We start from the raw sequence: 12,760 nt of genomic DNA, 5'->3' as shown, positions 1-12,760 counted from the left end.
GGGCTCACTCAGCCTCAGCTCCCCCCGCCTCCCGGGCCTCATGCTCGGCGCCACGTGTTTTCTCTGGGGGGGGGGGGACACACATCTGGCTCTGGGTCCAGGGGACTCTGGGGCTCCAGGGCTGACCACTGCTGGCCACGTGCAGGGAAGCGCCTCTCCACTGTCTGGTCTCGGCCTCTCATGGTGTCGCTGTGTGACCTCGGACCCAGCAGCTTCCCCCTGACCCCAAGCCAGGGCTGAGGTGGGAGCTGTGCTCGGCGGGAGGCGGGTGTTGCCCGCCCAGCCCCGCCACCCGCAGGGCACTGGGACACGAGCAGCCGGCTCCGGCCGTGCTGGCCTCCTCTGCGCCGTGGGCGACCCTCTGGCCAGGCGTGTGGTGTCCTGGGCCACGGGCGGGGGGTCTCTCTGGGGAGCTTCGTTCCTCTCATGGTTTGCAGCTGCCCAGTCCCTCCCCTCACCTCAGGCCGCCACCACCCTGCGGGCCGCAGCGCCTATGCGCCCGTTTCTCCTTGGCCTCAGGGGGCGACACCCCCGAAGGGGACGCCGAGGACCCACAGGACCCACACGGTGGCGGTGCTCGGCCCCGCCCAGCCCTGGAATCCAGCGGGACTGAGGCGAGTGAGAGCTGGGAGCCCCCGCGGCCTCGCCAGGCCAGACCCACGGGGGGACGTTTCCCGTGGGCCTGCCCCGCCCGGCCGCCTCAGAGCACCTTCACGGGCGCGCCTGCTCCTGGCACTGCGCTTGCCCGAGCTCTGAGCGGCCCCCGAGCGACCGTTGGCAGCAGTGACGTCCCAGAGACGGGCCAGAGGGAGCCGTTGAAAATTCCATTAAATATTTATTGAACAAATGCAGAGTGAACGAGCCGGGCGTGACCAGAAGGCGCAGCCGGGGGGACGGGGTGGGGCGGCCCCGGGAGGAGCGCGGCATGCACAGCCCCGGGCCCGCCACGGCCACACGGGTGCGACCCCGCGCCCGCAGCTGCCCAGCCGAGGGCGGGGCGCGGCCTCGCTGCAAACAGGCCCGTGCCATGCGGACGCGGCGGCACGAAAGGGAACGGGTTCAACAACGGTCAGCGGCACGTGGAGGACAAAATATAGATAATATATTTATATTCTATACGCACTGCACCCCCGCTGCCGCGCGAGGCTCCCTCGGGCCAGTGCTCTGAAAATAAAACTCTCCATCTCTCGGGCGGCGGGCGTCAGTTCTCCAGGAAGGCCACGTAGTCGGTGAGCCGGGCCAGCTGCTGCTCGCTGGGCACGGGCGGGACCGGGGACGGCTCTGGGGACGGAGGGACGAGAGAGGCGGGCTCAGGTGGGCACCAGGCGCCCGAGAGCCCGACGTGGCCAAACCAGCACCTTCTCAGGCTGCGGGGCCACCCGCACCCAGGCGGCACCGAGACCAGAACACGGCCCAGCCCGCCCGACACCCCGGAGGGCAGAGGCGCCTGCGGAGACGCGAGGGCGCAGCGTACCTGACAAGGGGATGAACCTGCCGAAGGGCACGTCCAGGGCACCTGCGACTGAGAGACGGTCAGAGACGGTCAGAGACAGTCAGAGACAGTGTGCTGGGGCGGCCACAGGGAGGCCAGACATGGACCTCAAAGGCGCACAGCCCCTCACAGGCACACACAAACACACACAGACCCTCACAGACACACAGACCCTCATAGGCACACACACGTATGTGTCAGGCGTTTCTGACGCCGTCACTTGGGCCAGATGCCCCCAGACAACAGCCTGCTCCCCTCAGTGTCCCTGGGCCCCCTTCCCAGGGGTGTGCAGACGCCGTGGCCGGCCACACGTGTCACGGGTGCTGGGGAGTGTGTGCGGGTCTGGGGGCTGTGCCGGGCCCCGCGGGGCGGGAGTGCTCTGCCCGAAGCAGGTGGACGTGGGGGGTGGGACTCTGCACGCAGTGCTCAGGAGGGAGCCCCGCAGGCCACCTACCGGGTTTCCTGGGCATGACCATCCTGGTGCTGGAGTCCGCCTGCCAGCCCTGCTCCAGGATGCCTGCGGGAAGGCCGGGGGTGAGCAGCTGCCCGGCCCGGGGCCGCGGGGGGGGCGGGGACGCGGCTCACCTTTCACGGCCTCCTCCACGGGCAGCCCCACGAAGGCGGCGAAGTCGTCGGCCAGGATGGAGGTGTAGGCCTGCGAGGCCAGCGCGAAGGCGCGTCTCCGCGTGGCGTCTGCCGACAGAGCACAGGGTCGCCCTGGCCCGGCACGGCCTCCCCCCTGCCTGCCCGCCCCGGGGCCCGGCACCTCTGCCATCCGCGCCGCTCCATGGGGACCGGGACAGTCTCGCGGGGTCCGAGCGCAGAGGCCGCGCTGTGACCAGCCCCGGGACACGCGTGGGAGCCCCCTAGACCCCCGCGGCCAGGGGGGGAGAAGTGGCCTCGACCTCTCCGACCTGCAACCCCGGCTACGCAACGCCAGGCTGGACGGTGCAGCCGCGCACACGGCTGACCACACGGCTGACGCGGGCTGCATCAGGAGCGACCCCTGAACCCCGAGCACTGCCAGCACAGCCAATCCCCACCGCGCAGAAAGCAGGAACGCCCAGTGTAGACCGAGGGGGTGGAGGGAAAGTCTCTCAGCACGAGGCCGTGGGCCACAGGCGGGGCTGAGACCCTGGGGCCACAGGAGCCGCACGGCCGGGGCCTTCGTGTCCTTCGTGCCCCCGCGCCCTGGCCGGCAGGTGGGAGATGGCGCGGACAGGCCGAGGCCGGCAGGGGCTCTGCTCGCACCCCTAGGCAGAGGGGCCGCGCCACGCTGCACCCAACACTGTCCCCACCCACCGTCACAACCCGGCTCTGCCCTCGGCGGGGAGCAGGGCATGGCCCAAGACCACCAAGACCAGCTTTGGAAACTGTCGGAGACTCTGGGCCGGGCCGGGGTCAGGACCACACCCCTGCCGCCCCCCTCACCTCTCAGCGCGTCCATGATGGGCTGCACCGTCTCGGACCACTGGTGGGCGCCGATGGTCGTGTAGATGCCCGGGAAGTCCCGCTGCCAGATCCTCTGTCCCACAGACCAGATCCCGCCCAGCTCCGAGTTCGCCTGCGGGGGAAACCGCCGCCCGTGAGCGTGAGCTCCCTCAGCAGTCACGGGGACACGCGCCCCGGATGCTGGAGTCACACGTGGGGCCTATTTACGTGCCCGGACGGATCTGGCCCGTGATAAACTCGGGCAGAGAAAGTTGTGGAAAATACTTCAGGATCGAGTCTGGCAACTGCCGAAACGTTCAGGGTTTCCAGACTACGTGATCTGTAGCGCAGCCACACACGTGAACACACGTGTAGTAAGACAGATGCTGCAGCGAGGTGCCATGCCAGACAGTTGGGCCGGGACACGGCCCCCACCAGGCCCCCGTGCCACGGACCCCGAGCCTGCCTGTCCGGTGGAGGGCTGGCACCAGCGGGAGCGCCAGCGTCCACCAACCGCTGGCAACGGACAGCCGGTCCCACGGAAACTGGAGTGCAGCGACACCGTCGCAGCAGGGAGGCAAGGCAAGGAGGGACGGGCACTCCCGCCACCCCACTTTGGAGGAGACTGTAAGAGTTGGTCCATCTCCGCCCGCTGAAGTACCTGGACCTTGGCAGCGAGAGTCCGCGCCACCATAGACGCCGTCCCTACAACCCGCTGTGAAAAACGCCAGCTTCAGGCGAAAGGCCAGTGAGGCGTTTATCAGGGAAGCAAGAAGACTCTTGCTCCCACAGGCTCCACGGTGGGGCAGGGAGCACTTGTCAGGAGAGTCTCAGGAAATGACCCGGGGAGCCTACGGGCAGCGACACGCCTCAACAGAGGAACCCGGGGCCGAGTCCTTGATAAGAAAATCAGAAGCAGCCCAGCAGCCGGCCCAGGAGTGAGGGACTTACGGTCTTGATGGCAGGTGGGATTCTCTTCCAGAGGTATCTCGCGTTATTCCTAACGGACCCCCAAGAAAAACAATCAGTCAGTAGCTGTTTCAACGGCGCAAGACTTCCTCACAAGCACAGGTGCGTACACTAAGCATTTTCCACGATAAAAGGAAAGTTCGGTTTTACAGGAATTAGTCCAGAAGTATTTTTCCAGGTAAGAAGACATCAAACTTTTTTTTATAAACAAGTTTTTGCCATTTCTACTGGACCTTAAAAAACTAAATAAATGACGCGGATCTTAAAGGGGGACACAATTAATAACACAGCTCTAATTTTAGTACGAGAAGGCAACTGAGGCTTAAATACACCCTCCTGAGCGAGAACCTGCACGTTGGCGGGGCCCCTGGATGCAACCCTGAGCCCAGCTGGGGGTGGCTGGGAGGCCCCCAAAAACCAAAACCCCAAACCAAGGGGAAAGGGCTCGAGTGGGCCGTGGCTTCCCTCCACGGACACGGGTGCGGCACCATGAGCACCAAACGGGCCCCTGAGCCCATCTGGTGAGACAGAAACTCCACCCGGCTCCAGAAACTTCTCTCCGCTTGCTACCCCCAATCAGACAAGCACAAGCAGCTTCGTTTCGAGAAAAAACAGGTCAAGAGAATGAAACGAGCTCACAGCCAGCCGCCCACCGCGACGGGCGGTTGTTGTTGTTATTATTATTATTATTATTATTGTTATTGTTGTTATTTCTCCCCGCAGGGCGCGGGCACGGGCCAGACTCACATGTCGTTGTGCAGCAGGTACAGGGCGAGCAGCTGGCTGTACACGGGGGGCGCGGCGACCCCGCCCGGGGCCTGCGGACGGGGCGGAGTCAGGGGGGCCGGACCCCGGCGCCCAAGGTCACCGGGGCCGGGGTTCGGGGCGCGGGCCCGGGGTTTAGGGCGCAGGTTCGGGACGCGGTGGGCCCGGCCCCGAGATTCGGGGTTGGGGCGCGGGTCCGGGCCGAGGTTCGGGGTCTGGGCCGGGCCCGAGGTTCGGAGTCGGGGCTTGGGTCCGGGTCGGGTCCGAGCCTAGGTTCGGGGTCGGGGCGCGGGTCCGGGCCGCGGTCGGGGTTTGGGGCCGGGCCGAGGTTCGGAGTCGGGGTTTGGGTCCGGGCCTAGGTTCGGGGTCGGGGCCGGGGCCGGGCCTAGGCTCGGGGACGGGGCGCGGGTCCGGGCCGGGTTCGGGGTTTGGGTCGGGGCCGGATTCGGGGACGGGGCGCGGGGCCAGGCCGGGTTCGGGGCCGGGCTCAGGGTTTGGGTCCGGGCCTAGGCCCGGGGCCGGGGCCGGCCCGCGCCCACCTCCAGCTCCTGGCTCTCGCACTGGTCCAGCAGCTTCCGGAAGCCGCCGGCACCCTCCGCCATCACGGCCACTGGCATCTTCCCGGCCCGCCGCCGCGCCCAGCCGGACCCCGCACCGTCCCCCGCCGGGGCGTCGCGCCGCGATGACGCCGCACCCGCTGGCGCCGCGACCCCACGCGCCTGCCGTCACTTCCGGCGCGGCTCTGACGTCACGCCGGTGGGGCGGGGCCGCCGCCGCTCTGGCCGGCGCTCTCGATGCTCTGGAGGACTGGCCGCGCCCGCGGGGCCCGCGCGGTTCGGGGTCGGCTCCGCTTTGAGCCCCGACTCGGCCTCTCGGCCTCCCCGTGGGAGCCGGACCCCGCGGTCCCCCCGGCGCCCCAGCCCGCGCCCCGCGCCCCTTCTGCAGCGTCCAAGGCCGGATCCAGACCCGGCTGTGCCCAGCCCCTGCCCAGTGCACGGGGCGTCCTGCGGGCCTGACACTGGCCTCGCGGCCTGGCTGACCCCGCGGCCTGGACACCGGCCCCCTGGCCTGGGCACCGGCCCCGTGGCCTGGGCACTGGTACCGCGTCCTGGGCACTGGCCTCGCAGTCTGGGCACTGACCCCGCGTCCTGGACACTGTACCCCAGGTATGGGCAGTGTCCCCCCAGCCTGGGCACTGACCCCGCATCCTGGGCGCTGTCCCCGCAGCCTGGACACTGTCCCCCCGGCCTGGACACTTTTCCCCCCGGCCTGGGCACTGGCCCCGTGGCCTGGACACTCTCTGTGACCTGGGCGCTGTCCCCGTGGCTTGGACACTTCCCACCCCCCCACCCCCGGCGGCCTGGGCGCTGTCCTCATGGCCTGGACACTGTCCCCGCGGCTTGGGCACTGACCCTCCGGCCTGGCCCTGTCCCCGCGGCCTGGGCCCTGTCTCCCCAGCTTGGGCCCTGTCCCCGCGGCCTGGGCGCAGGGCACCCTGGGCGTGAGGCAGCAGGTCCTGTGCTGGCCGCTGTCTTTGCTGCCCGGGGGCAGCCCACGCTCTCTCGGACACGTCCTTCTCCGCTGACGCCTTTCTAAATAAAGTTTCAATAAAAACTATCTGACTTCACAAAAACAAGAAGAAAAATAAAAAATGGGGCCCTCTGCCCAGCCAAGGTACGGAGGGCCTTTCCCCTGCGTGGAGCCCCAGGGTTCGACATGGTGCTTGGTCCTGTCCGTAGTCGTCTGAGCAGCCTCCAAACGTGCCTTGGGGGCCGGCCTGGCAGTGCCCCGGCCTCCTCCTGGCTCTGTGCTCTGGGCGCCACCTACGGTCCCCGCCTGCTGGGACGTCTCCCCGCCCCCGTCCCGGGCCCCAGTGACTCTGCCAGGGGGCCTTGGGGCTCCACTGCTTAGACGCGCCCCCACATGGATCACGCGGCTGAATGCAGGGCGTGTGGTGAATCTCGATTCGGTTTAAAAATGTTTTCTGGTCAGAGAGCACAGTGGTTAAGGCGTGCGCCTTGCGTGCCGCCCACCCCCTTTTGATCCTGTTGGACACAGAGCGTGGCAGGAGCGACTCCATCATGCCCGGTCCCTGCTCCGCGTCCTGTTTTACTTAAACTTTTTTGTTTTTCTTTAAGCCCCCCGTTCCCTCCCCCCGCCCATCTGCAAGGGAAGGTCATTTGGGCTGAAAACTCGGCCTTGGCAAATAGTCTCACAACCGCTATTCACTGTCTATAGAAGCCCCCAGACACAGGCAGGGTGGGCAGCTGCCAGAATGTTCTGGAAACATGTCTAGATCACCTCTCTGGAACTGCTTGTTTGTACTATTTGGAAGTATGTTTTCTTTTGAGTCACGGAACTTCCATGTTCACTCATGCTTTTGTTGCATGTGCACGTGCGGGCCGGGATGCCGGCAGATGCGAGCACTGGCTATAAGAGTTGCGCTTTCCCCTTGCTCGGGTCTGGCCTTGGCCCGCGTGCCCAGAGGCTCGACCCCAGCTGCTGGCTGCTGAACTCCACTTGCTTATTACATTACCAGCCGAGCTCTTCGTGCGGGTTCGGAGGGGGGAATTATCGACACCGGACCCCAACAACCCCGGCACCACGAACCCCTGAGCACCGCCAGGTTAGCCCTGGGGCCTCCCCGCTGCTGGGCTGACCCGGGTCACCTCCAGGCCTGGACGGCAGGGTCCTGGGGTGAAGCACCGAGCCACTTGCCCTCCTGGCTGAGACGTGCCGGCAGGCCCGGTCCTCCTGAGCCCCCTGAAATATGCCAGTACGCCCCCTCAGGGGTGTGTGGTGAGTGCGATGTGCTTCCTGCTCGTGTCCCTGGCACCAGAAGCCCCGCCCCACGCGTCTCCACCTTCCCCTCCCCCCGGGGCCCTTTGCCAACTTGATTTCTTCCGGTGGCCCCTGGCCATGCCATGGCCCTACTCATCTGCTTTGGAGACCCCAAAGCTCTTCAGAAGACCAGGTCAGGGGTGCGGCCTCGGAGGCCGGGAAGAGGGTCCTGGGAGAGTGGTGTGGGGGGGAGTCGCGGGGACCAGAGCTGAGATCCCACGGAGATCCTGCCTGACCTAGAGAATTAACGTGGCCACAAAGACCCCACGTGGCCACGGAGTCGCTGCCTGACGGACACCCCGACTGGCCGTGACTCCAAAGAAAGAGCCTTCGAGAGACTTGAGCGTTGAGTGGCGGGGAACCGTCCCCCAGCTGCCCAGGGCACTGGACGGATGAAGGACAGGGCCGAGAAGCAGGGCCTGGCCGCAGGCTGGTCGGCGTTTGGTTTTTCCCTCTCTCCTCCCCGAGCAGCCCGACCTCTCCCCTTACTGCGCGATCACAGTCGGAGTTAGTCCCGATCACCATCGTCCCTCGTCCTCGGCTCCTCGCAGACCCGAGTCCTCTCCTTCGGCGGCTCCTTCCTCGTCTCAGCTAGTCCCACTGTCCTCTGCCTCCAGCCACCGTCACCATCTGGTCCCCTCCTAGCCCCAGAGCCCCAGAGTCCTCATCTCTCTGGCCCTCACCTTTCTCGTCCCCTGCACCCCTCTCAGCACTGTTCTGTAGCCGTCATGGAGCGGGGACACGCGGGGGTTGAACCTCGTCACACCCACAAGCAGAGGTGAAGCCCCCTCCAGGGGAAGCTCTCAGGGAGTAACTCCGGGACAAAACCCCACCGAGCGCTCAGCACTCCGGGTTACTGGGAGACCCGCTCAGGGCGGACCCCAGCCAGGGCGTGTCGCGTTCTCCTTCCTCAGCTGGCCGCCCGCTTAACAGCCACAGTGAACTTACTTCCCATAATGCCTCTAGTCGTTCTGCATGAACACAGTGAGAGATGTTAAGCTTAAAGGGTGGCCCTTCCTGGGGACATCTCGCTCTATATCCCAGACCACAGTCCCCAGGCCAGGTCGGTCTTTCCTAACCCCAGCAGGGCCCTAATTCAGTTACTCCTTTTTGGGTCATGACAGAGTTTGTCCCATGACTATGCTCTTAACTTATTGTACTTATGGTGCTTAGCTTGTCCCCTTCTGATGCTGAGTAGTTCACAGCTTGCTCTGGGTCCATCCCGTCCCTCCGCTGGGACCCTGCTTTTGGAGTGCTAGGAAGTCAGGGCAACTGAGGCTTATGTCAGGGAAATATGATGGATGCCCAGGAGTAAATATTTTTTTGGAGTCAATTAACTCCCGTGTTACGAAGGCGTAGCATGAACTGTCTCCTGTGTCTATACAGAAAGGACATTGCTAAATCATACAAAGGACATAAAGGAAAGAGAAAAGCAATATAGAATTATTAGTGCCTGATGGAATTGGGTGTGCCTCGGGAGCACTGTTGTGGGAGTAACTCAATAAACCTAAGCTCCCTGCGGGAGGAGCAAGGACAACCCAATGGCATCCGACAACTGACCATGGTGAACCCATGTGGTCACAGGGCTCCTTCCTGACCATGGAGAGCTCATGTGGTTGTGGAGACCCCTCCTGGCCAAGGAGACCCCCCTGGCCCTGGAGAACCCACGTGACCGTGGGGACCGTGGCCCCGGGGCCTGGGCTAGGCTGCGCTTTGGCGTGTCGCTAGACCGAGGTCTGTGCCCTCGTGTCTGCCCTGAGCTTCTCACGGCGACAGCTGTCAGACCCCGAAGCCGCGTGAGCCGGGCAGAGGCCGGGCAGAGGCCTGGAGGTGGCGCTGGGCAGGGGTGGGGCGGGGGGAGGCTCGCTGGAGGGAAGCAGGGGCTCGAGGCCAGAGGCTGCGGGTCACTCTTGTTGCCGGACCCGGCCCTTGCCAGAGGAGAGGCAGAGAGCGGGCCGGGAGTCCGGGGGCGCCGTGAGGGTGAGGGGCCCCTGCAGAGGCCGCAGGGCGGAACCAGCGAGCAGAACCTGCCGTTTCCCTGCAACAGGGAGCAGGCAGGCGGGGCCAGAAAGCCGGCGCACACCCCCTTCTTCTGCCTGTCGGTGATGACCCACTTCCCGAGAGTGGCCAGAGGCCCCCAGCGGGGACGCCCCTGGGTTGAAGTCACATGGGAGTGCGGGACCCTGAGCAGCCCAGCAAGGGCCCGGGGGCGCCGTCTTAGGGCCGGCACCAGGGGGCGCTGTGGCACCGCGCAGGGGTCCCGCCGGCCGGACGCTGAGCATTTAGACGGGTCTGATTTCAACGCTTTTTTTTTTTTTTTTTTTTGTCAGCCAGGGCAGTTCATCTCATGCCTTCTCCTGAAAGGCGTTTCGAGCACAGAACCCAGGGCTCTGGGCTTTTACTTCTCCAGGACTCCGTTCCCAGGGGCCTCACATTGGCCACAAACCGGGCCGGGCCCCGGGGCCCTTCTGGGCTCCTACGAGGGTCCCTGCCCGAGGACGCTCCCATCACAGCCTGGGACCTCAGGGCAGTGTCCACCTCGGGACCCGCTGGCCTGCAGGCTTCCATGCCCAGTGGGGCTCGAGGCCTGGGGCCCAGGACAGAGGCCGGCCGCAGGGAGCCACAGGCAGTCACTTGCTGGGGCCTGGGGCCCGGCGCCTGGTGAGCTGGGGGCGGGACTGGCCTGCGAGCATGTGTTCCTGCCACCTGCCGCACAGGAGCTGCCACAGAGCAGGGTGGGAGCCCACAAGGTGCCCTGGGCCCGGCCCCCTTGGCCCCCGCGTCCGGCCGATGGCAGAAACTCCAGGGACCCGTCACCCGCCCCCCACGCCAGACCGCCGTGAGCCCTGAGTCCCCTTTCAGCCCCCACACGGGGCCTGCCCACTCTCCACCCCAGGCCTTGGTCCTGGCATGACGCTGATGGGGGTCTCACGCTGGCCGTGGGTGGGGTCACTGTGCAACCACGCCGGTCCTTTGGGTGTGTAGCAGAAGTGTCTTTAAGGCTGAGATGTGATCCCAGGGGCCGCACACGTGCGGCCTCTCCGCAGCTGCACGAGCATGACTCCAGAGGCCAGCTAAACTACTCTTGGCATGGGCAGCTCCTCGCAGAATGTCTCCAGCCTGAGAACTAAGCCGAGGCCCCGTGCCCGCCCAGCAGGGGAAAGGTATTTTCTCTCTCTCTCTCTCTCTCATCTCTCTCTCTCTCTCTCTCTCTCTCTCTCTCTCTCTCTCTCTCTCTCTCTCTCTCTCGCCTCTTCCTTGCCGGGGGTGAAGGGCGTGGTGACCGCCATATTATGAGACCACAGATGAGAGTTACGAGCTTGCAATGCTCCAATATCTGGAAGAAATTTCCCCTGGACTTTGTTGCTAAAGTACAGAAATCCAAAACTATGTGGCCGCCACCAGGGACACGTGACCTCATATCTCTTCACAACGGGTCTGACTCTAGTGGGGAACTCCTAACAAAAATAGTGAGGTTTTTGTTGAAATATTGAATGTAACCAAGGTAAAGAGATAGTAAAGTAAAATTCATCTGTTACAAGGCGGGGAGGGCGGGGGGGGGGGCGGGATGGGAGGTGTACTGGTTTTTTTTTTTTTTTGGTGGTGGTGGAATATGGGCAACTGGTGAAGGGATGGTTGTTTCAGCATTGTATAACTGAGACAAGCCTGAAAGCATTGTAATTTTCCACATGGTGATTCAATAAAATAAAATTTTATTAAAAAAAATGTCCTTTAAATGAGACAAGGGAGGGGGTTTTGCCTTGCACGCGGCCAACCCAGGTTCGATTCCAGCATCCCATAGGATCCCCCAAGCACGGCCAGGACGAACCCCTGGTGCTGGGTGTGACTTAAAAAGCAAAATAATAATAATAATAATAATAATAATAATAATAATAATAAAGGGCACCTTGGGCTGGAGAGATGGTACCAGCAGGGCACACCTGACCTGCATGCCCCGACCTGGGGTTCCATCCGAGAGCACACGTGGATCAGTCACACCCACAGGGACCAGCTGGAGGGGAGGAACTCGGAGAAGCCGCGCTGTGACTCACTCAAGAGGCGGCGGGAGTGATCGCTGAGCACAGTGAGGGGTCAGCCCCGAGCACCTCTGCCATGGCCCCCAACAACACACGGGATGTCCATGGCCAGAGAGGCAACACTGGAGTGGACACCTGCTTGCACACGACCCACCCGTCTATCCTGGGGGCCTCAGAGCACAGAGCCAGGAGTGGACCCTGAGCACTGCTGGGTGTGGCTCAAACCCCTCAAACAAAAATGTAGCTCAGCGGGTAGGGTGCTTGCCTTGCATGTGGTCGACCCGGGTTCGATTCCTCCGCCCCTCTCGGAGAGCCTGGCAAGCTACCGAGAGTATCCCACTCGCACGGGCAGAGCCTGGCAAGCTCCCTGTGGCGTATTCGATATGCCAAAAACAGTAACAGCAAGTCTCACCATGGAGACGTTACTGGTGCCCACTCGAGCAAATCGATGAGCAATGGGATGACAGTGACAGTGACAGTGACATTAAGAATGCCGCCTAGAGCATGGGTAGTGGGTACGGGGGGCGAGGAGTCTGGCCAGGCTCGGGCTCTGGGCAGGGGGGTCCTGCCGGGTGGGGCTAAGGCGGCCCCCTGCCCTCAGGGGTCCTGGAAGCAGGAGAAGAAACAGGTGGGGGGGTCAGAGTCTGCGGGCGCCCCCAGACCACGTCTCCCCCAGCCCGAGTGTGAAGTGGGGTCTGCGCAGACGACGAGTTAGGGGTCCCGTGGGAGCAGGGTGGGGGCAGCCCGGGCCTGAGTCCTTAGAGAAATGGCAGAGATGCGGGGGGGGGGGCACGCCACAGGCCGGGGCACGCGGGCAGCGGGCAGCAGGCAGCGGCGTTCCCAGAAGCCAGCCGAGCCGTGTGGGCCTGGTGCTTTCCCAGGCGGCCTTGGGCCTCGAGATTGCAGGACGTCTCTCCCCGGGGTGCACCGGGCCCAGGTCCAGCCCAGACAGTCCCGGCCATCGTCTGTCCGGCATGGCCCGCCCGAGGGCCTCCCGTGACACACGCTCCCGCCCCGGGGCTGCGTTCTGGTGAGACTTTCCACAGAGGGATGCGGTCACCTCCCCCCGGGGGAACTGGGGTCTGGGATAGCGTCGCTGCGGGTGAACGGGTCAGCGTGGACAGGCCGGGGGTGGACTCTCAGGGCCCCACCGGGCGGCTGGTTCCCACGTCAGGCCGAGCCTGTCGTCACGGGGCTGCTCAGAGCCGAGTGGCCCCCGGGGGCC

General features: G+C 64.7%; 2 protein-coding genes across 2 annotated transcripts in view; both read right to left on the bottom strand.

The window, feature by feature from the left end:
• Nucleotides 1-815: 815 nt before the first annotated feature.
• COPS8 (COP9 signalosome subunit 8) lies at nt 816-5,360 on the bottom strand. The gene is made up of 8 exons (XM_004610826.2): nt 5,197-5,360; nt 4,640-4,710; nt 3,875-3,923; nt 2,924-3,056; nt 2,078-2,185; nt 1,947-2,009; nt 1,475-1,522; nt 816-1,281 (listed from the first exon to the last, which is right to left on the bottom strand). Exons 1-8 carry the CDS (start codon nt 5,272-5,274, stop codon nt 1,202-1,204), a joined length of 630 nt encoding a protein of 209 aa, XP_004610883.2. The 5' UTR covers nt 5,275-5,360; the 3' UTR covers nt 816-1,201.
• Nucleotides 5,361-9,402: 4,042 nt separating this feature from the next.
• Nucleotides 9,403-12,760, bottom strand: part of IQCA1 (IQ motif containing with AAA domain 1) — an 88,256-nt gene continuing 84,898 nt past the window's right edge. The window contains exon 17 of the mRNA XM_004610895.2: nt 9,403-9,536. Coding sequence (XP_004610952.2) covers nt 9,403-9,536 — 134 coding nt within the window. The remainder of the gene's footprint in view (nt 9,537-12,760) is intronic.

This window comes from Sorex araneus, chromosome X (assembly GCF_027595985.1).
Source record: "Sorex araneus isolate mSorAra2 chromosome X, mSorAra2.pri, whole genome shotgun sequence".
Taxonomy (NCBI): Eukaryota; Metazoa; Chordata; class Mammalia; order Eulipotyphla; family Soricidae; genus Sorex; species Sorex araneus.
Note: the sequence above shows the minus strand (reverse complement) of the source record. Positions and strands in the feature narration are given on the sequence as shown.

Excerpts from the sequence above, each read along its gene's own strand:
- COPS8 (XM_004610826.2), bottom strand. The coding sequence starts at position 5,274 with ATGCCAGTGGCCGTGATGGCGGAGGGTGCCGGCGGCTTCCGGAAGCTG. Across the intron at positions 4,711-5,196 it reads GCGAGAGCCAGGAGCTGGAG|GCCCCGGGCGGGGTCGCCGC; the intron begins GTGGGCGCGGGC and ends CCCCGTCCGCAG. Across the intron at positions 3,057-3,874 it reads TCCCACCTGCCATCAAGACC|GCGAACTCGGAGCTGGGCGG; the intron begins GTAAGTCCCTCA and ends TTTCCCCCGCAG.